Source organism: Pituophis catenifer, unplaced genomic scaffold (assembly GCF_029215685.1).
Source record: "Pituophis catenifer annectens isolate HBS135680 unplaced genomic scaffold, rPitCat1.0.hap2 SCAF_1, whole genome shotgun sequence".
In the NCBI taxonomy this organism is placed as follows: domain Eukaryota; kingdom Metazoa; phylum Chordata; class Lepidosauria; order Squamata; family Colubridae; genus Pituophis; species Pituophis catenifer.
This window is the reverse complement of record NW_027256881.1, coordinates 346,985,489-347,009,208: the sequence shown is the minus strand read 5'-3', so window position 1 is coordinate 347,009,208 and position 23,720 is coordinate 346,985,489. Positions and strand designations below refer to the sequence as shown.

The 23,720-nt window shown below is 42.6% G+C and overlaps 1 protein-coding gene across 1 annotated transcript; it reads left to right on the top strand.

Annotated features, from left to right (window-relative positions):
* Positions 1–20,067: 20,067 nt before the first annotated feature.
* LOC139312340 (vomeronasal type-2 receptor 26-like) lies at positions 20,068–20,997 on the top strand (the record flags this gene model as incomplete). Its single annotated transcript, XM_070937056.1, has 1 exon — positions 20,068–20,997. A coding segment is annotated over exon 1 (930 nt), but the record flags the coding sequence as incomplete, so codon positions are not given.
* Between the last annotated feature and the right edge of the window lie 2,723 nt (positions 20,998–23,720).

Below are 23,720 nucleotides of genomic sequence, written 5' to 3'. Positions count from 1 at the left end.
TATTGAAATTGAATTTGGAAAGTGAACATGTAAAGCACTGTATGATTCACTGGCTAAGGAATTTTGGATATAATGTGATCTTGAACAATTAGAAAATATGCGGATGAAAGGTTTAAAATTTACACTAAACTATAATTTAAAAGAAAAATTTTATAAGATGATGTATCGCTGGCATTAAGCACCAGATTAGTTATCCAGAATGTATAACGGTATCTCAAATGAATGTTGTAAGTGTAAAAGAAAAAAGGAAGTTTTCCCATTTATGGTGGACATGTGATAAAGCAAAGAAATTTTGGAGTAAGGTTCATATTATAATACAGAATATTCTTCAAATGAAAGTAAAAATGGAACCAGAAACTTTTCCTTTCGGTTTAATGGAAAAAGACTTGGAGAAAAATTTTGATTTTATAGATATTGACAGCAGCAGGACTATTATATGCACAAAAATGGAAGGACACTTAGATTCCCACTATGGATGAATGGCTACAGAAGCTGATGGAGTTGGAAGAAGTGGCAAAATTGATCATTTTGGTTAAAGGAAAGAATGTAAGTACCTTTATTTCCACATGGAAACCGCTTCTGAACTTTGTGCTTGAGGTGGAAAAAAATGAAACTTTGATTTTGGGTTTTACCAATTAGATTGATATGTTTTTACAGAAATGGCTAGTTTATATTACTATGAAAAAACAAAAAGTTGTGGTTTGAAGTTAATGCTTTTTTTTTCTTCAACAGAGGGAGTCAGAAGTCAATGTTTCTTCGTTTCTTTTCCCCAATTTCTCCTGGTATAGGGTTTCTTGCCTGGGCAGGGGGTTGGACTAGAAGACCTCCAAGGTCCCTTCCAACTCTGTTATTTTATTCTATTCCTTGCTTTTCTCTCCCTGTTTCCCCCTCACACACAGTGTGACTTCCTATTTACTTTTGTATTTTGTATTTTATCTAATAACCTAATAAAAAACATTAAACTGCAAAAAGATGTGTTTATTGTTTCAAAGAGGATGCCATGGAAGACTTTCAAAGTGATAACCTTGAGTTGGGCATGGATGCAAAGCAGAAACCAATGCAGCTTGTAAAACAGGGCTATGACATGAGCCATTCTAGGGATAGATAACATTGTCCACTCTGCTTCATTGCACCAGCTGCAGCTTCCAAATGCTCTTCAAAGGTAGCCCTATGTAGAGCCCATTGTGTGAATTCAAATGCAAGAGGACCAGGGCATGAGTGACTGAGCCCAGGGAATCACGATCCAGGAAAAGGTCCAACTGGCACACTTTAAGAAGTTATGCAACTAGAAAGAGTTGTGAGTCCAGGAGGACAGGAAGGCCCCATCCCCAAGAAGCAGCTGGGACTCCCCTCCCCACTCTGCACCACCCGAACCCAGCTCCAGAGCTGACCCACACACACTGCTTGTATCTTGGGGCCCCACAGCCAGGCCACCCCGGTTTCCTTCCTGCCTTGCCTTGCAGCAGTGGCACCACCAGCAGCAGCAGCCAGGATCAGGAGGCAAGCAGGCCCGGGCATCCCCTCAGGGAAGTGGGGCTGGGCAGTAGAGTCCCGGTGCCCTGGGAACTCAAGGGTTGGGTACCTGCTGCCCAGGGTCCCAGGTAGCCCATGCTGCCCTCCAGGGCCTGCCCACGTGGCCTGAGAGGATCAGTGAGAGTCCTCCAGTGGATCAGGGCCTGGCACCCACCCTGGTCCCATCCCCAACACAAGGGACATTGAACTGGCCACACCCACACTGGCCATGCCCACCCAGGCAGCTGCAACCACCCAGTCACCACCACCCCGGCCCCCCAAGGGCAACAACAATCCTGATCTGACCCTCAATGAAATGGAATTTGACACCCCTGATCTAGCTCATGTTCAGTCAGTTTCATCCCTCATGTCCCTTCAGCAGAGCTCTGGATGTCTCTTGATCCTTTTCAGCTCTCTCAATTGAATGATGGGGCATGTTGGGAACAATGGACCAAGAGAGGTTGCATGTGATTGATCCCATCGAAGGCCTCAGTAGCTTTCCTATTCCAGGTAGTGGCCAAGGCCTCAGAAGGACCATGGAGCAGAGCCTGTGGAACCCCATCAGTCACTAAGATTGGACTGGTCAAATAGATGTGGCCTCCCTGCAGACAGAGGCAGCATCAAACAACCTCAAAGCCATCAGGCCATGATCTGGCCAGGACAAAGGGGACCAGGTTAGCTCCTCCTCAGATCCCATTGGAAGTGGTCTGCTTTGAGTTGAGCCAAGAAGGATGGTGGCCATTTTGAGATGCTGTAAGGCCTGCCCCAGGGATGGCATACTGACATTTCTCAAGACCATAAGCCTGGGGAACCCCACAGTCAACTGTGAAATGCCCTCCAGAGGCTCAGACAGGGAGGTTGCCCTGCAGTACAATGGCAACAATTCCAACTGGTCCTGTGAATGAATCTTCAAGAAAAGAATTTCAAACCTGGAAATTTGGGGAGCAGCACCCCAAAAGACCAAAAGAGACACCCGGATGACAATTGCTACCCTTCGGCTACAGCATTTGGCCTCTGGAGCTGCTCTTTTGACTTGTATTTTTTTCCCCAAATGCTACATTATTCTGCTGAGGCCTGATCTCAATTGTAGAGAAAATATAGTAAGAAACAAGAATATCTAACCAAGGCAAGGAGTTGCCTCATTTATATTTGTCTTTCTGGCTTGTTTAGAATGTGATAAGATTTCTAATAAATGATGACATGAAGGAGGAATTTATCCATAAAAGAATTCCTTATCCTTGCTTACAATATTCCTCTGGTCAGTCTTTTGCTTTTCATGTTTTTCAAAGTGTCCTTAGTGAGGTCCAGTGCCTTGTTTGGAAGGAAAACTTCTCGTTAAAGATGTGTTTATTATTTTGGATATTTCTAAGTTTATATGGCAAAGGAAAAAACCAAGAATCTGATACAAACTACCGCAAGATGCTCAGGAAAAAGGGGGCTTGGGTTTTCCAAACTTGAAACTGTATTTTGAGGCATGTTGTCTGGCCTGGTTAAAAGAGTGGGTGAACCTCCAGAATAAGAGGCTACTTGGATTAGAGGGCCACAAATTAAGGTTTGTTTATTTATGGTATGATAAAGTTAAAGTTAATGTTGATTTTAATAATTACTTTGCTAGATGTGCCATACTTAGAGTTTGGAATAAATATAAAACAAGGTTCTATATGAAGTTGCCTCTTTGGGTGTCCTCTCAAGAAGCTTTTTTAAGAAAATAAATGGTGGCGAAGCCAGAGCGCTGGACGTATGTTAAAATATTATCTTTCAACTCTGGTGAACCTACCTTAAAGTTGAGGGAAGAATTTGAATTAGAAGGGTATGTTTGCCATTGGTTTACATATCAAGAACTGAAAGAATGGCTTAAATCAAATAAAAAGAGTTGTGGGTTTGATTTTGCTAAAGAATGAATTGGAAATATTACTGTGTGGTAGTGATGAACATATTATTGCTAAGATTTTTAAAATGTTATTGAAATTGAATTTGGAAAGTGAACATGTAAAGCACTGTATGATTCACTGGCTAAGGAATTTTGGATATAATGTGATCTTGAACAATTAGAAAATATGCGGATGAAAGGTTTAAAATTTACACTAAACTATAATTTAAAAGAAAAATTTTATAAGATGATGTATCGCTGGCATTAAACATCAGATAAGTTATCCAGAATGTATAACGGTATTTCAAATTATTTTTTATTATTATTATTTATTATTCGAATTTCTATACCGCCCTTCTCCTTTCGGACTCAGGGCGGTGAACAGCCAAAATAAAAACATTTATACATAAATACGATTAAAAAATAGATTTAAAATAATTAAATTTGGCCCATAGTTTAAAATTTATCAATTTAAAATCCATATCAAAATTTAAAACCAACCATAAAATCATAAAATCAAGAGAGACCGATGAAATGAATGTTGAAAGTGTAAAAGAAAAAAGGAATTTTCCCATTTATGGTGGACATGTGATAAAGCAAAGAAATTTTGGAGTAAGGTTCATATTATAATACAGAATATTCTTCAAATGAAAGTAAAAATGGAACCAGAAACTTTTCCTTTCGGTTTAATGGAAAAAGACTTGGAGAAAAATTTTGATTTTATAGATATTGACAGCAGCAGGACTATTATATGCACAAAAATGGAAGGACACTTAGATTCCCACTATGGATGAATGGCTACAGAAGCTGATGGAGTTGGAAGAAGTGGCAAAATTGATCATTTTGGTTAAAGGAAAGAATATAAGTACCTTTATTTCCACATGGAAACCGCTTCTGAACTTTGTGCTTGAGGTGGAAAAAAATGAAACTTTGATTTTGGGTTTTATCAATTAGATTGATATGTTTTTACAGAAATGGCTAGTTTATATTACTATGGAAAAACAAAAAGTTGTGGTTTGAAGTTAATGCTTTTAGAGAGTTAGAAGACAATGTTTCTTCTTTTCTTTTCCCCAATTTCTCCTGGTGTAGGGTTTCTTACCTGGGCAGGGGGTTGGGCTAGAAGACCTCCAAGGTCCCTTCCAACTCTGTTATTCTATTCTATTCCTCGCTTTTCTCTCCCTGTTTCCCCCTCACACACAGTGTGTCTTCCTATTTACTTTTGTATTTTGTATTTTATCTAATAACCTAATAAAAAACGTTAAACTGCAAAAAGATGTGTTTATTGTTTCAAAGAGGATGCCATGGAGGACTTTCAGGCCACCCAGTTTCCTTCCTGCCTTGCCTTGCAGCAGTGGCACCACTAGCAGCAGCAGCCAGGATCAGGAGGCAAGCAGGCCCGGGCATCCCCTCAGGGAAGTGGGGCTGGGCAGTAGAGTCCCGGTGCCCTGGGAACTCAAGGGTTGGGTACCTGCTGCCCAGGGCCCCAGGTAGCCCATGCTGCCCTCCAGGGCCTGCCCACGTGGCCTGAGGGGATCAGTGAGAGTCCTCCAGTGGATCAGGGCCTGGCACCCACCCTGGTCCCACCCCCAACACAAGGGACATTGAACTGGCCACACCCACACTGGCCATGCCCACCCAGGGAGCCGCAACCACCCAGTCATCACCACCCCGGCCCCCCAAGGGCAACAACAATCCTGATCTGACCCTCAATGAAATGGAATTCGACACCCCTGATCTAGCTCATGTTCAGTCAGTTTCATCCCTCATGTTCCTTCAGCAGAGCTCTGGGTGTCTCTTGACCCTTTTCAGCTCCCCCAATTGAATCATGGGGCATGTTGGGAACAATGGACCAAGAGAGGTTGCATGTGAGTGATCCCATCCAAGGCCTCAGTAGCTTTCCTGTTCCAGTTAGTGGCCAAGGCCTCAGAAGGACAACACAGCAGAGCCTGGGGTATAATCCTCAGTTCCCTTTGGAACCCCATCAGTCACAAAGAGTGGACTGGTCAAATAGATCCGGCCTCCCTGAAGAGAGGGGCAGCATAAAAGAATCTCAAAATCATACGGCCATAATCTGGCCAGGACAAAGAGGACAAGGACAGCTCCTCCTCAGATCACGTTGGAAGTCATCTGTTTTGAGTTGAGGCAAGAATGATGGTGGTCATGGTGAAATGCCTCTAAGGCTTGCCCCGGAGATGGCAAATGGACCTCTCTCAAGAACATAAGTCTGGGGAACCCCACAGTCAGCTGTGAAATGAGGCCCAGACACAGAGGATGCCTTGCAATATGAAGGCTGCTACAGTGGCAACGATCCCAACTGGTCCTGTGAATGAACCTTCAAGAAAAAAATTCATACCTGGCAATTTGGGGAGCAGCACCCCAAAAGACCCAAAGAGACACCAGATCACAATTGCTACCCTTAGGCTACAGTATCAGTCTTGCCCAAAAAAAATGCAGTTAATATCCTGAGATTCTTTCTCAAATTACATTTCTGCCTTTTGCCACTGTTCCCAAGTAGCCCTCATATGATCTGACCAAACTAGGGCATAAGCCAAAATCCATCTTCTGTGCAGGGGTCACTTTCATGTAGGTCAACTAGACAGCTTTCCCAGGACTCCACCTGCTCTGTGAATTACAAGAAGAGACACAAACGTATTTTCTATTCTGCTGCGTGAAGAGAAGCTGTTGCTAGGGGGATAAGACACTGGCCTTTCCTTGCAATTATCAGAAGAACAGTCATTCTTTTTTTTTTTTTAATTTGATTTATATGCCGCCCTTCTCCGGAGACCCACCAAATTTTTATCCAAAAAGCCTTCACTTTCTTACAGGTCCACCAAACATGATAATATGTAGCATCTAAGCAGTCACATCTCCAACATTTTGGTTGAACATGGTTGAATCTGATTTTTTTTTTTAAAAAAAAAGGTTGACAAGAAGCAGGAACTTGAAAATTAAAGAATTCCTTATCAAGTTCTACAACTGGTTACATGTCAGGTCTCATAGATCTCTATCGGGAAAGTACCATTCTGGCGGGAGGGGGAGGCTTGTGTGAGATTCCTTGTGCAGGGTTTCATTTACTTTGCTTTGCTGTACCTTGTGGGAAATAGGGAGGGGGAAAGGAATGTGCTTTGAGCCATCTGCTTTATCTCACCACTAGAGAAAGTGAAATTGAAGCACCTGGGAATTTACAGTTATCACCATCTCTACCCGAGGTTCTCAAAACATCTTCACACTTTGGAATTGGCTCAATGTTGAACTGGACATTGGGAAGGGCTTTGCTTGTAGCAGTTTAGCCTAACACTTTGAGTGGGAAACTTTAGTTTCTGCCTATATTTCCTTTGCTATCACCGTCTTTCAATAAAAGTTCCCTTTCAAATGATAATTGTTTCAAGAGATCTGCTTTCTTGAGCAGACTGGCGAGGCAGGACCTTACATGACAATTTACCTGTGGTCAGCAATGACCCTCCAGTCTTTGTTTATCATGTTTTCAAAGTGTCCTCAGTGATGTCCAGTGCCCTGATTTGATGGGAAGCTTGTTCATAAAGATGCGTTTATTATTACAAGGAGGGAATTTTCTCATTTTATTCCTTTTAATTTAGTTCATTTTTAAGTTAGTATTTTAAAGGGGTGTGTTCAGTATTCGTGTTTTTAAGCAAATATGGTTGTTTCCTTAGATATCTGAGGCATTATAGAATTACCTACCACTATTCAATGATTTTTGAAATGGTGGAGTTTAAATCTCTCATACATCCAGATCTGATAAACTTCCTTGTCAATGTCAGGCAGAATTTTCCTGAGATGGATGAGCAAAGTATGTCATAAGTATGCAGCATATTAATAATCTCTCATGATATTTCATCTCTTGGACATCCTTGGTGAACAAAGGTGGTCTATCAGATCTTTGTGCACAGGGAGTCTGCAGAGGAATAATTTGACCTAGGATCACAACATAATTTTCTTAATGGGTATCTGTTACTAGCAATGCAATCCAGAGCATGAGAGTCATCTCAGTTTATTTATTTATTTATTTATTTATTTATTTATTTATTTATTTATTTATTTATTTATTTATTTATTTATATGCCCCCCTTCTCCAGAGACTCAGGGCGGCTTACAATGCGTTAAGCAACAGCCTTCATACTTTTGTATATTTTATACAAAGTCAGCTTATTGCCCCCACAAACCTGGTCCTCATTTTACCCACCTTAGAAAGGATGGAAGGCTGAGTCGACCTTGAGGCTGGTGAGAATTAATGTAAGTCAGGAGGCATCTGTCAATCACCCAGTTCTGTGACATGCAGTTATTCAAAGGTGATAACCAGCACCTTGAATGGTGCCTTGGAGGAAACTGGGGGCCACTGCAACTTATGCAACAGAAGTCTGAAATGGGTGAATCTAGAAGGGTCCAATATTGTGGGCTTCATTTTGGACCAGCTGCAGTTTTCAAGGGGTCTTCAAGGGTAGCCCTAATGCAAGAACATTGCAGCATGAAACAGTAGAAAATGTTCACAGCTCAGGTTTAGATTGTGGCAGTGGTTTGTTTTCCAATGAGATTTGATTATTGGTTTTCCGTCCTGCATTTCATTCCACAGTGGTTTTTGGATGGAGGGGGCCTGAAGGATTAAGCAGCCATAATAGTCACAAAAACGTTACAATTGGTTCTTCTTGAGCAATGATGATGAAAAAGTAACATTGCAACTTATCACATTGACAACATTTGAATGTTTGTAAAGCATACAAAAATTGTCATAATTCTTGCAAACATTTATTGGTTTATTGGTTTATTGGTTCAATTTATATGCCACCCTTCTCTGGAGAATCAGGGCGGCTTAAAATGCGTTAAGCGATAGTCTTCATACTTTTGTATATACCTGCTTAGTAGGGCTTTCGTCCCCCCCCCCCAAAGTGGTGTTTTTTTTTTTTTATACAAAGTCAGCATTATTGTACCCGACCTCAGCGAATGGCAAGAGGTCTGCCCAATTGGATTGCTGGTAGTTCACGTAACACCTCAGGTATTATTCTACCATGGCATTCCGTCTCTCTACCCTCCCATTGGTGCTCAGATGAAAGACCAAGCTAAGGCCCTGGGATGACCTAAAGGACTGCAGAAACTCCCTCCAAAATTTAGCCATGATCTGCACTGTGATTGACTTATTCGCCAAGCAGGCACACTTCTTTCTTGAGATAGGTAGCATTCTGGTCCTTGAAGAGAAACTATTAGTCCAGGAAGATCCTAGAGTGAAGAAGAGTCCTAAGCATTACAGTTCAATGTCATGATGAACCAAAGATGAAAAATTCCACTTCTGAGAGGACCAATCATGCACAGCTGCCTGTTTTTGCTAGGATTCAAACTGAGACTCTCCCTTTCTATCAAACCGCCGCCTGGGATAGTGCGGCTGCCGGGGCCTTGGACCGTGTCGTGCCTTTGCGGCCTCTGACCCGGCACCGAACTCACCTAGCTCCTTGGTTCTCCGAGGAGCTTAGGGAGATGAAGCGCCGGAAAAGATGCCTGGAGAGTAGTTGGAGGACCAGCCGCTCCGAATCCGACCGAACACTGGTGAGGTCTCATATTAAGACCTACCTAGTGGCAATAAAAGCGGCAAAATATAGCTATTTTGCCGCTCTTGTCGCGTCATCAGATAATCGCCCGGCCGCCCTGTTTAGGGTGACCCGCTCCCTCCTCCATCTGGAAGCGCGGGATGACCCCTTGCAGGGCCGAGCTGAGGACTTTGTGCAGTATCTCTATGACAAAATCGCTCAGATTCGGGAAGGGCTGGCCTCTGACTGGGTATGTCCGGACGGGATGACTGAGGCAGGTCTTGAGAGTGTTATCTGGGGGGAGTTCGATCCTGTAGCTCCCGAGGACATGGACAGGGTCCTGGGACGGCTGAACGCGACCACATGTTTATTGGACCCGTGTCCCTCCTGGTTGGTACTGGCTTCCCGGGAGGTGACACGAGGCTGGCTCCAGAAGATTGTTAACGCTTCTTTGAGTGAGGGGGTCCTGCCGGCCGCTTTGAAAGAAGCGGTTGTGAGGCCCCTCCTCAAGAAGCCCTCTCTGGATCCGGCTGTTTTGGCTAACTATCGTCCAGTCTCCAACCTTCGCTTTGTTGCGAAGGTTGTTGAGAGTGTGGTAGCACAACAGCTTCCCCGGTACCTGGATGAAACTGTCTATCTAGACCCGCTCCAGTCCGGCTTCCGACCTGGGCACAGCACGGAAACGGCATTGGTCGCGTTGGTGGATGATCTCTGGAGGGCTCGGGATAGGGGTTGCTCCTCTATCCTGGTCCTGTTAGACCTCTCAGCGGCTTTTGATACCATCGACCATGGTATCATGTTGCACCGGTTGGCGGGGTTGGGGGTGGGGGGCACCGTTCTGCGGTGGTTCTCCTCCTACCTCTCTGACCGGTCGCAATCTGTGTTGACGGGGGGGCAGCGGTCGACCCCGAGGCACCTTGCTTGTGTGGTGCCACAAGGGTCGGTCCTCTCGCCCCTTCTGTTCAACATTTATGTAAAGCCGCTGGGTGAGATCATCCGTGGCTTCGGGGTGGAGTTCCATCAGTACGCTGATGACACCCAGCTGTACATCTCCACCCCAGGCCACGCCAATGATGCCCTTGAAGTGATGTCCCAGTGCCTGGAGGCCGTGCGGGCCTAGATGGGGAGAAACAGGCTCCGACTCAACCCCTCCAAGACCGAGTGGCGGTGGCTTCCAGCGTCCCGATATAGCCAGCTGACGCCATCGCTGGCTATTGGGGGCGAATCACTCGCCCCCATGGAGAGGGCTCGCAACTTGGGCGTCCTCCTGGACGCACGGCTGTCTCTAGAAGACCATTTGATGGCCGTGGCCAGGGGGGCTTTTTATCAGGTTCGCCTGATACGCCAGTTGCGCCCCTTTCTAGATCGGGACTCTCTACGCACAGTCACTCAGGCACTAGTCACTTCCCGCCTGGACTACTGCAACGCTCTCTACATGGGGCTCCCCTTGGGGTGCACCCGGAGGCTCCAGCTGGTCCAGAATGCGGCCACGCGGGGGATTATGGGGGCGACGAGGCGCTCCCATGTGACACCTCTCCTGCGCGAGCTGCACTGGCTCCCGGTGGTCTTCCGGGTGCGCTTCAAAGTGTTGGTGACCACCTTTAAAGCGCTCCATGGCTTAGGGCTGGGGTACTTACGAGACCGCCTACTGCCACCAATAGCCTCCCACCGGCCAGTACGCTCGCACAGAGTGGGCCTCCTCAGGGTGCCGTCCGCCAGACAATGTCGGCTGGCGACCCCCAGGGGGAGAGCCTTCTCTGTGACGGCGCCCACCCTCTGGAATAACCTTCCCCCAGAGTTACGTATAATAACAGACCTCCGGATTTTTCGTCGGGCCCTGAAAACTTATTTATTTCAACTAGCTGGGCTGGCTTGAGCTAAATTTTAAATTGGTTTTAAATTGGGTTGTTTTAATTTACGGCCAGAATATCTAATTATTTTAATACTGTTTTTTAAATTTTGTATGCTTTGTTTTTACTTAGGCTGTGCACCGCCCTGAGTCCTATTTGGAGAAGGGTGGTATAGAAATTTAAACAAATAAATAAATAATAAATAAACCTTCATGCACGAGGGCAAAACCTTCATAGCACCGCTTGGTCAATCGGTGGTTGTACAACTGAATATCATCAGCATACAAATGATACCTGACCTCAAACTGAAAAGGCTTTCCAGATGGATCCTGAAAGTCAATGGATTTGGCTCAGTCTCACTCCTGCAACCAACACTGAATGGAACCACCTTCAGGTGAAGGAGAGACTCACCTAACACTATATACCCAACCTTTGTTATCCCAGTTTCTTATTTCATCCACTGCCATGTGGTTATTAAAAAAATGGTTCTTCCATCCAAGCATTGGCATGACTGCTCACAGTTACAAGGGGACAACTGATAGTTGTATGCCACCAAACCCCATGACTCTTACACTAGCTGACCAACTATGGTCCAGGCCAAACTCCATCTTGTTTCCAGGGGGTCAGTTTCAAGGAGGTAAGATTCACAACTTCAGCATGACTCCCTCTATCCTGTGCATTACAAGACACATAAACACGTTTTTCCATTCTGGTGAATGAGAAGCTATTGCTGCATAGGTAGAACCATTGCTTTTCCTTGCAATTATCAGAAGTACAGTAATTCATAGTGTGTCCCCTGTGGATTTCTCAATACGAAATCTTACAAAATAAACCCTGCTTTAAAAAAAAATATCTCTGAGTTCTTCAGATGAAGGCAGAAGATGTCACCTTAGGCTGCCTTGCAAAGAGCTAATTCCTGGGTTTCAGGAGACTTGAATGCCTTTGTTTCATCTATGCTCATGGCCCAAACACAGGTAAGAGGAAGCATTGTTGCTATAAATTTATCCTGGTGCCATCCAGGTGACACAGGTGGTGTCTGCCGTACTAATGTTCCAGTGAGATTTCAGGAGCAACCTTCAAATCAGTTTCTGCACAAAGTTTCTTTTCTGTTCTAGGAGGGAAGAAGACAAGAAAGATGGGGCAGGAGTCATGCTACTGCTGATGCCCTTCCTGCTCCTATCTCCAACTTCTCTGAAAAGGCTGCAAACCATATGTGTGTGAAGAAAGACTGGGCAGGAGTTATGCTACTTCTGATGCTGATGCTCTTCTGGCTCCTGGCTCCAACTACAGCAAAGAGGCTGCAAACCATGTGTGTGTTCAGGGATTATATCCCATTAGAGGAAAACTACTACAGGCCTGGTGATCTCATTATTGGTGGGAATTTGCCCTTTGGAATCACTGCAAAGTCTCCTGTCCTGGACTTTAATACAGTGAAGCTTGTTTTAATAATTGGGTAAGTTTCAGCTGAAGGGGAAACATGGAGAAAAATTGTTACTTTGCTTTACATTCAGGGACTTTTTTCAAAAAATACTTCTAGTGTTTTGAACTGTCCTGGTTTAGTGCATATTTTGTGCTTTTCTCGATAAATTAGGAAGCTCTTCAAATAGGCTGGAATTCTCAATCTCTTCATCAGATAGATGATAAACAACAAAAATGAAGAGGGAAGCTTTGCTGGACTAGTGAAGAAGTCAAATTATAATATTAATCTGAACAGTAAATTTTGGCAGAAAATTCAAATAAAAGCTCAACACTCTTCAAGTGTTCAGGAGTTACAAAAATCCCTCACAGCATTAGAATCACCATTGCTGATGAATAATGGCCTTCGGTAAAGCTATGAGGTGACTCCCACTGTAGTCCTGTGCTCAGCAATCTTTACCCCACCTGAAGAAGCTGCTCCAAGAGAGACCTTAAAGAATTACATTGAAAGTGGAGCAGTTGGAAAGGATTACAGCTATTGCAGCAAAATGAATATGGCAGATATGATAGAGTGTATAAAACAGTCTATGATATCTATGGAAAGTCTTCTCTTCTTTCTCACAAAGACATTCAAATTTAGCCAAGGGAAATCCTTTGGGGAAAGAAAAACCCAAACACAATGAAATTTGGGAGTTTCTGCCTTCAAATGTCCCCCCAAACAGTGAAGCAAATTCTACAGCCATGCACAAGCTTTCCTGTTATGTTCTCCAATGTTTTTCTCACTACAGTCTTGTACCCAGTAACTACCAGCAGTTCCTTGCATTGATGTTTGCTGTCTCCGAGGTCAATAATGATTTTCTTCTGCTTCCCAACATCACCCTTGGATTCCACATCTATGGCCATTTCCAGGGGGAGATGGATATTTCCTTAAACAGCCTCTCCATTATCTCCTCACGAGGCCAAGTGGTTCCAGGGTACAAATGTGACCTGCAGGAAACTCTGCTGTCCGTCATTGGTGGTCTCAGTGCCAAGTCCTCAAGGCAGATGGCCTCCATCTTCAGCATCTTTAACGTACCACAGGTAAGAGAGCTCCATTGGATACAGTATGGAATAGACAAAGATCAAAACACAAGATGAAACTAAAACTAGTTTTTTGTGGGGTGGGAGTGTATAATGAGCTTGTTGCCCTTAGATTACTCTTTATTAAAGGGTAGACATCATTTTAGTGCCATTTATTCTCTGTATCAGGTTGTTGGTTTCTTCTCTTGCCTTGTGATGTACCACAACCAATAAAAATGGCTAAGAAGGGAAGAAGATGAAGTTTGCCAGTCAATCTTAGGACCTGGTTATTTATGGGACCGCCTGCTACCACCAATAGCCTCCCACCGGCCAGTACGCTCCCATAGAGAGGGGCTCCTCCAGGTGCCGTCGGCCAAACAATGTCGGCTGTCGGCCCCTAGGGGGAGAGCCTTCTCTGTGGGGGCACCTACGATCTGGAATGAGCTTCCCCCGGAGATATGGAGGATCCCAGATCTGCACACCTTCCGCCGCGCGCTTAAGACTTTTCTATTTCATCAAGCCGGCCTGGCCTAAATCTTCCCCCTTTTAAATGTGGAAATTTTAAATTTGTTTTAATTATAGGGTTATGGGTAAGGCGTTTTAAATTGGGGAGCCATTTTGGATTTAATTTTTCTTTTAAATGTCTTTTAATGTTTATATTATATGTTTTTAATCTTGGCTGTTCACCGCCCCGAGTCCTTCGGGAGAGGGGGCGGTATAATAATTTAATAAATAAAAATAAATAAATAAAATCTGAGGGCCATCAGCCACACAATGGTAACTACTAAAGTCAACATAAAACTTTTACTTTGTCTTTGAAAAAGAATCTCTTTGTAGTCAAGGGATGCATATTGCATGGTGGCCACATATGCAGATACAATCTCGTTACGAGAAAGATTTTAAAATGTATGGTTTTAACAAAGAATTGAAAGTATCTCTGCAGACTTAGATGAACTCACAGAGACCGTAACATCATAGGTCAGCTTCTGTGAAGACCTATGTGTACCCACCAGGAACTTGCAAATATACAGAAACAACAAACCTTGGTTCACAGCTAAACTTAAGCAACTACATTATTCCAAAGAGGAAGCCTACAGAAAAGGTGATAAAATGCTGTTCAATGAGGCCAGAAATGTATTAACAAGGGAGACCAGAGCAGCAAAAAGAAGCTACTCTGAACAGCTAAGGAATCAGTTCTCAACAAATGAACAAGCAAACATGTGGAAAACTCTTTAAAATATCACTGGCTATTGCAAACCTCCTTCCCAGGCTGAAGGAAATCAGGAACTGGCAGATGACCTGAACGTGTTTTACTGCAGGTTTGAAAGGAAACTACAGCCACCTATCTCCACAACTCCATTTTAAGACACACCAACAACAGCCAAGCCTCCTTCAACTGACCCCATCCCATTGGGTTCACAACCCCTAGTGATCACAGAAAAGGAAGTGCAAGACCTATTTCACAGACAAAAGCCAGGAAAAACTCCAGGCCCAGACAAGATAACTCCTTCTTGCTTAAAAGTCTGTGCTGACCAGTTGTCCCCCATCTTCACCCGAATCTTCAATAAATCACTAGAGATGTGCTATGTTCCTTCTTGCTTTAAACACCCCACTGTCATCCCAGTGCCGAAGAAGCCCACCATCAAGGAACTGAATGACTACAGACCTGTTGCTCTAACATCTGTAGTCATGGAAACCTTTGAAAGGCTAGTGCTGTCCCACTTGAAAACCATCATGGATCGTTAGATATAGTGAATTAATGAATGAAAAGGGTGAACTTAAATTGAAGCAAGAATTAGAAGAACAGGGTTTCAAGATGGATTGGTTTTCATATTGGCAAATACGTTCTAGATATGAAGAAGATTTAAAACAAGAAGGTTTTTATAATGTTATGACTAATTTAGATAAAATTTTAATGGGCTCTGATGACTATGTAATTAAAAAATTATATGGATATTTGTTAGAAGTAAAATTGGAAGAAGAACAAGTTAAAGAATCAGTGACAGTGTGGGGAAAAAACTTTGGCTATGGTATTGATTTAGAGAAATGGCAAAAATTGTGGTCATAAAATTACAAAATGACAATGTCTACAGCATATAAGGAGAATTTGTATAAGATGTTTTACAGGTGGCATTTACCCCCGACGTGGATAGCCAGAATGTTCAAGAACAAATTGGAGAAATGCTGGAAATGTCATCAGACTCCAGGATCATACTACTATATGTGGTGGACATGTGAAGAAGCTAAGAGATATTGGACTAAGATACACACATGGCTGGAAAAAATGATAAAGAAACACATTGACTTTAAACCAGAAATATTTTTATTAGGGATTTTACCAGAAATATATAATAGAAATTTGCAATATCTAATTGTAAATGCCTTAACAGCGGCTAAAATTGTATTTGCTAAAAATTGGAAAGGAGATAAGTTACCTACTGATGATGAAGTCATTAAGAAAGTTATGGAATGTGCTGAAATGAGTAAATTGACATTTGAAATTAGAGAACAGGAAGATAAACAATATTACTTGATATGGGATTTATTTTATCAATGGATAGATAATAAAACATGGAGATGAAATATGAAAGATGAGGTTGATGTAAGGATAAAATATGTGAAGTTCTTTTTCATGGGAAATAAGCTTTTGTTATAAATTGATACTTTGGAAATGAGCTTAAGCACAAAAGAATGTTTACCGATCAACACACTGTCTGTAATTGTATGGAATGATGATGGTTTTATGTTTTGTTTTTGTTGTAAAATTCAAAAAAAAATTCAAAAAAAAAAAAAAACTATCACGGATCCACTGTTAGACCCCTTGCAATTTGCATACCAAGCAATAGAATACTATTGTAAACATTTAGATTATGGCTGCTTAAGAAACAATTGTACCCAGACTACACACTGTTTGATAGAAATTGAATTTTTATATGTTATATAAATAAAATAAATAAAACATGAAACTTTTACTTTGTCTTTGAAAAAAGAATCTCTTTTTCTCCAGCTCGGTGTTGGCTTTGAGTTCTCTCAGGGAGAGAGAAGAGTTTATCCTTCCTTCTTCCAGATTAATCCCAAGGAATCTTCTCAGTATGTGGGTTTAGTCCAGCTGCTCCTGCATTTCCAGTGGAACTGGGTTGGGCTTCTGGCCCCTGAAGATGAGAGGGGAGAACGTTTCGTCTCAACTCTGATGCCAATGCTCCAGGAGAAGGAGATCTGCCTGGCCTTCACTGAAAGGTTGAAAATGGATGATATTAAAATTGCTCAGGAGTCGCTTATTCTCAATTTCCTCACTTTGTCTAAAACAGAAGTGTTTATTCTGTTTGCAGACTCAACTGTTACTATCACTGTAATAGGGACAGTACTTGTTTTTAAAAAACTCAGAAAAGTATCATTTAGAAAAGTTTATATCTTCACTTCGCATTGGAATCTTGGCCTGAAAGAATCTGAAAACACATTGCAATATATAAAGTCTTTGCATGGGGCCTTGCATTTTAGGGACCACTCCAGGGATGTCTCTGAATTCAGCCACTTCCTCCTGTCTTTAGACCCCTTGAACCCCCAAGGAGATGTCTTTCTCCCTCCGTGGTGGGAATTTGTCTTTGCCTGCAAGTTCCATAAATCAGGAAAGCTCCCTCCAAAGGGGGAAAATCAATGTACAGGAAAGGAGAATCTGCAGAATGTGCCCAATTACACTTTTGAAAAAAAAATGACAGGAGAAAGTTACAATATCTACAATGCCGTTTATGCTCTGGCACACGCTTTACATGCAATGCATGGATCCAGAGTTCAACCAACCATGATGAGGTTTGGAAAGAGGATCTCAGATGTCCAGTCATGGCAGGTAATTTCTATGGCTTTTGACTCAGTCCACAGAAACTTTAATTGGAAGCTCCCCATACAAATTTCTTCAGTTTCTGATTAAATATCTTCATACTCCCATACCAATTCACCTGAGACCCTGCCCCCTTTTTTTAGTTTACCCTTTGTTGGGCTTCTCAGCTTCCTGTGTAAAAACAGCTTCTCACTAAGAATGGATGGAAACTAACCAAGGAGAGAAGCAACCTAGAACTAAGGAGAAACTTCTTAAGGGAGTGTTTATCTTTAGAATTTGTGGATGCCCCATTTCTGGAGTCATTGAAGAAGAGACAGGGTAGCCACTTGTATAAAACTGTAGAGGGTCTGTTGCTTGAGCAGGGGGTTGGACTAGAAGACCTCCAATGTCCCTTCCAATACTGTGATTCTGTTTCTATGACAACCACAGCAGACAGCAAGATTCAAAGTGGTCCTAATGGGTTCCTGGTCTGAAATTCACCAGAATTTTCTGCATCAAAGGCTAAAATGTTGGACCTCTCTGGATAGTGACCAACCAGATCAGATGCTTCCTTCCACATGGCCCATTAGATCAAACCTGGTTCGTGCATTCTGCTGCCTTTGTCAATGATCCAGAAAACCAGTGGAATTTTCCATGGTTCTGATAGAAATAATTTATTCATTTCAAACATTCATTTATCAGATAACAAGAACTAGGGCAAAACAAACTATTGGAAAGTGTATGGAGCCAAGTCTCACAAGAGGAAAAGCCTAAACTTAAATTTAAATTGTGGAACTAAAATTCTGTTTCGATCAAATTGGAGTTGGAAATCATGCCCAGTGATAAAGGGGAAACTTTTAGTTTCAGAGTTAAATACACCTGATACCTCAGATCGCCACCAAGAGATGGAAATAGCTTCTCAAATATAATTTCATCTTCTCAAGATGGCCATTATGTGATATAGAAGCCATGATGTCTCATTTGTAGCTCTAGCCCACATACTCCAATTTCTGAAGGTCTCCTTTCTTTCAGATTCTTGCCTATTTGAGGAATGTGCAATTCAACAACACTGCTGGAGATGAAGTCTCCTTCTCAGAAGATGGACTGGGATCTGCTCATTATGATCTTCTCAACTGGGTTTTCTTCCCCAATCAATCTTTTGTCCCCATGAAAGTTGGGCAAGTAAATCCTGAGGCTCCCCCAGGCCAGGATTTCACCATTAACTCTGATAGAATTGTCTGGTCCACAAAGGTGAGCCGCAAGGAAATGTTGTAAGTTCAGAGAAAGATTCATTCTATTTTATTTATTTATTTATTTCGTCAAGCATGTATTTTATGACAGATAGAAGTGTAAACATAATTATAAATACATGAAAAGAATACAAATAAAAGAAAACATTAGGACATGGACGGTAGGCATGCTGGTGCACTTATTCATGCCCCATATCCCTTTTAGGAATGGGGTGAGGTCTACAGTAGACAATCTAAGGTTAAAGTTTTGGGGTTTTGGGGAAGAAACCACAGAGTCAGGTAATGAATTCCAGGAGTTGACAACTCTGTTACTGAAGTCGTATTTTCTGCAATCTCTTCTCTTCTCTTCCTGAGATGAAGAACATCATCCTATCTTGAAAAATAATCAACTGAGTCAGAAATCATGGCAATCATTTGGTGAAAAATCTGCTTTGCGTGTAACACGTTTAAGGTCTGATTTGTGTCTGATTACACAAAGGGTTAGGCTTGGGAACAACATCTGCTTGAAATGCAGGATGCAATTACGGCAACCAACAGTGATTTCTATGGACCATTTCCATTCAGTTGTATCCTCATTAAAAATGCTCTCGTCCCATCACAAGTCTTCCTCTGCAGGCTGAGATTCCAGATCCAATCTCCCACATCCATGGGTGTGTGAAGAATGCCACTGGCCTGATTACCTCAGGGCTGTTCTTGATCTCTGATAGACAGTGGCAATCTATTTCATTAGAAGAGAATCTGAACATAGAAGTAGGAATAAGGAAGGGAAATAGGAATGGGGAAAGAATGAATGCAGTTTATTGCTTAGCTCATCCCAAGTATTTCTCTTTTCTCTTTCAGAAGGTGCCCTTTGCCAGGTGTGGCATGAAGAGGTGCCATGCAGGGGAAAGGAGAAGAGTTCCAGAGGGAAAGCAGGTTTGCTGCTACCAGTGTGATGCTTGTCCAGAAGGGACCTTTTCTAATCAGACAGGTAGACAAGACTTCAAATGTTAATCTTCCAGTAGCAAAGAAGACATTCATTAAGTCATTTTTTTTGTTCTTGTTGTCATTTTTTATGAGATTGAGACAAAATCATATCTCTCAGCAAAACCTTTCAGTTCACACATCTAAACTGCCCTGGCCACAGAGGCCACTTTTCCTGATATTCAGCAGTTCCATGCAGGATAGCTTTAGGGCAGAATTTATGAATGTCCAACTAGGATTTCCACTCCTACTCTAACCTCCAATTGCAAAAACTGCCTTCCAATCTATCCTAAGGAAGTGGGCTGTGCGGTCAAAACTTCAATTTGTATCATTCAGAATATGCTCATTCTTTCAGCTGCATCAGCCTCTGAGGAAATAGACCTGCCAGGGAAAGCGGACATTCATCTATCTATGTCTCTTGGATAGAGCAGGTGGGAGGGAAAAAATGTCTAAATGAACAGATTGAGATACAAAGCAGAGAGGTTGAGGCAGGGATAATATACACACAAGCAAAACAGGAACATTCCTGGATATCAGATCTATCAGTCTCCTGTCGGTTCCATTACAAAATGGGAGAAAAAAACAGGCAGTAATCTCAGACTGGAAGCCACATTACTCATAGAAGTGCCCAGTGAATGGATATCTGGAACTGAACAAAACCTTGTCTCTGGATAACCTGTCCCCAGGATCATCATAAATGGAGGATGATTTGCTCTTTTTGAGGCCCCATAAATAGCACAGGGAGACTATTTTATTACTCCCTTTGTAGGTAGGTCAGCAGCAGAAAGACAACGCTCCTATGATTTATGCAGGAGGGAAAATGTGCATGATAATTGCTCAAGAAATGCTTAGACAAAGAATTTTGATTTCAGATGCAGCTCACTGTGAACCCTGCCCAGAAGACCAATTTCCCAACAAGGACAAGGACCAATGCATTGCCAAGAAGATCCACTTCCTTTCCTATCCAGACACCCTGGGATACATTTTAGTTTTTCTTGCTGTTTTCCTCTCTGTGATCACTTCTGCAGTCCTGGTGATTTTCTATAAACATCATGACACACCGATTGTCAAGGCCAACAACCGAGAAATCACCTACATCCTCCTGGTCTCCCTCCTGCTCTGCTTCCTCTGCTCCTTCCTTTTCATTGGTCAACCTGGGAAGATCACCTGTCTCTTCCAACAATCTGCCTTTGCCATTCTCTTTTCCTTGGCAGTTTCCTCTGTGTTGGCAAAAACTGTCATGGTAATTCTGGCCTTCATGGCTACCAAACCAGGGAACAAGACAAGGAAACTCTTAGGAAAACCACTGACCAACTCCATTGTCATAGCCTGTCCCCTGTTCCAAGCCCTTCTTTGTGCCACCTGGCTGGGAACCTCTCCTCCGTTTCCCAGCTGTGACTTTCACTCCTTGTTTGGAGAAATCATCTTGGAATGTAAGGAAGGCTCAGCTTTGATGTTTTACACTGTGCTTGCCTACCTAGGTCTTTTGGCCTTCATCAGTTTCACAGTGGCATTTCTAGCTAGGAAATTGCCTGATAGTTTTAACGAAGCCAAGTTCATTACTTTTAGCATGCTGGTCTTTTGTAGTGTTTGGATCACTTTCCTCCCCACCTACCTGAGCACCAAAGGGAAGTCCATGGTGGCTGTGGAGATCTTTTCCATTTTGGCCTCTGGAGCTGCTCTGTTGGCTTGTATCTTTTTCCCCAAATGCTACATTATTCTACTGAGGCCGGATCTGAATTGTAGAGAAAATATAGTAAGGAACAAGAATTTCTAACTAATGCAAGGATCGGCCTCATTTATATTTGTCTTTGAAGCATGTTTAGAATGTGATGATTTTTTTAAAAAAATGTTGACAAGAAGGAGGAACTTATATGTTAAAGAATTCATTACCAAGTGTTGCACTTTACTTGATGAATGCAGGTTGGCTGCATCTCAACTGTGGGGTTGTTCCCAATAATAGAAGACTTTCTGCCTCCACTCTTCCACCACTCTTGCCTCTGTCCTCTCTGCTGCTCTCATAGATATTCAGATTCTCCAGAGCTCAATTTCATTCTATTTAACAAACTGAAGCCGTAGGAGGATTGGCAGAACCTGGGCATGGAGTCAAAAGAGGAATCAGCCTAAACTCTCTATGTAACCACAAATGAATTCCACTGACCGGTCAGTCCTGGAAGCCATCTTTTCTTTTGGAGCTTCAGGGCTGCCACATTTTTTGTGCCTGGGAACTTGGGAGGGGAATTTTCAAGGAGCAGTGGAAGATTAGCCATAACAACATTTCTTTCTCTGGGAGTCAAGGACAACTGCCCTGCACCTGGATGGGAGTGATTTAAAATTGTCTCCAATTGCGTTGAATAAATGATTGGACCATGTGATGAACTTGTGGGTGCAGGGGATGGATCTTTGATTTTGTTTTGGGTGGGGAAAACCCAGAATTCTCAGATTTGGGTTTTCCCAGATGTGCCAACATGACATTTCTAATAAAATGGGCCTTTGAGGAAATGTTAGTCTTTTGTTGGGGGTGTTTTCTGGAACCCTGACATGACCCTTATCTAACACCAAGATTTTACTAACCATTACTTTATTAGCTTCCTATGGATAGGCATAAATCAGTCTAATTGGAACTTCACAGGTGGTCTAAATGTTTTGCACCTTATACAATATTTACAAAGACTTTTTTTGAGCTAGCCGCCATACTGCTCCTTCAGCAAAAATTAATAGTCCAGAAAAACTGGAGATTGCAGTAGAGTCTGAAGGACAGTGAACTGTCATTCAGAACCAAAGATGAAAAGTTCCACTTCTGGGAGGACCAATCATCCACACCTGCTTGGTTTTAACACAATCTTGCCATTCTGAAAATACTTTCCTTTTCATCATGTCATCATGTTATAACGGAATACCAGAGTTGGAAGGGATCTTGGAGGTCTTCTAGTCCAACCCCCTGCTGAAGCAGGAGATCTCATACCATTTTGGAGTGAATGGTTGTCCAGTCCCTTCTGAAAAGGTTCCAGTGTTGGAGCACCTACAACTTCTGAAGGCAACTCTTCCTACTGATTAATTGCCCTCACTGTCAAGAAATTTCTCCTTAGTTCTGGTTGGATCACTCCTTGATAAATTTCCATCCGTTACTTCTTGTCCTGCCATCAAGTGCTTTGGAGAATAGTTAACCCCCTTTTTTTTCTGTGTCAGCCCCTCAAATATTGGAAGACTGCTTTCATGTCACCTCTCTTAGACTAGATATACAAAGTTCCTGATATCATTCATCGTAGGTGTAAGAGGAGGTGCCTCTCCTCTCCATTCAAGAAAGTAGAACTCTTGAAACAATTAGCATTTCAAAAGGAAGCTTTTATCAAAAGGAAAGTGATAGCAAGACAAAGAAAGCAGGATCTGAGGAGTCCCACGCAATTCGGTTAGGTTAAAGCAGTTAGAAACCCCTCCCGTCAGTCCGGTGTTGAATAGGCCAATTCATAGGTGAAGTTGTTTTGAGAATTGCAGGCTGAGAAGGTGATAAGAAGTTGTTCTCATGTATCACTTACTGGAGGCTCCAGAGCTGAGATAAAACAGATGGCCCTCCCCCTTTATATTCCCAAGAAGGTAAATCAAAGTACAGGATAGATAGGCACCAGGAAAAAGGCTATAAACTAAAGAATGCACTCAGGTCCCCTCTCCACGGGAATGGCAGTGTCTTGATTGGGATCTATGGGACCTGACTGTAGGTTTCAGCTTCCAGCTGCCTAATCATCTTTGTTGTTGTTCTCTGCACTGTTTCTAGAGTCTAAGCATTTTTTTTATATCATAGCGACCAAAACTGGATGCAGAATTCTACATGTTGACTTCCCAAGGGATTATAAAGTGGCATTAACACTTCACGTGATCTTGATTCTATCCCTCTGTTAATGCAGCCTAGGATTTAAACCGTGGCTGTTCCTCCCCATCCAACAGCCTTCGTGGACTAGGGCAATAAAACCTGGTCAGTATTGCTTGGTCAGTATTGCTTGGTCAGTCTGGGGTTATAGAAGTGAATATAATCAACTTACAAATGATACCTGACCTTAAACTGAGAAGGCCTTACAGTGGATTGGACTCAGTCTCTTCTCACCAACCAACATTTAAATGGCAACCACCTTAAGATGAAGGAAAGAACCACAAAACAGTATGGCTACCAAACCAGGGAACAAGGCAAGGAAACTCTTAGGAAAACCACTGACTAACTCCATTGTCATAGCCTGTCCCCTGATCCAAGCAGTCTTTTGTGCCACCTGGCTGGGAACCTCTCCTCCGTTTCTTAACTTGGACTTCCACTCCTTGTTTGGAGAGATCATCTTGGAATGCAAGGAAGGCTCAACTATAATGTTTTACATTGTCCTTTCCTACCTAGGTTTTTTGGCCTTCATCAGTTTCACAGTGGCGTTTTTAGCTAGGAAATTGCCTGATAGTTTTAATGAAGCCAAG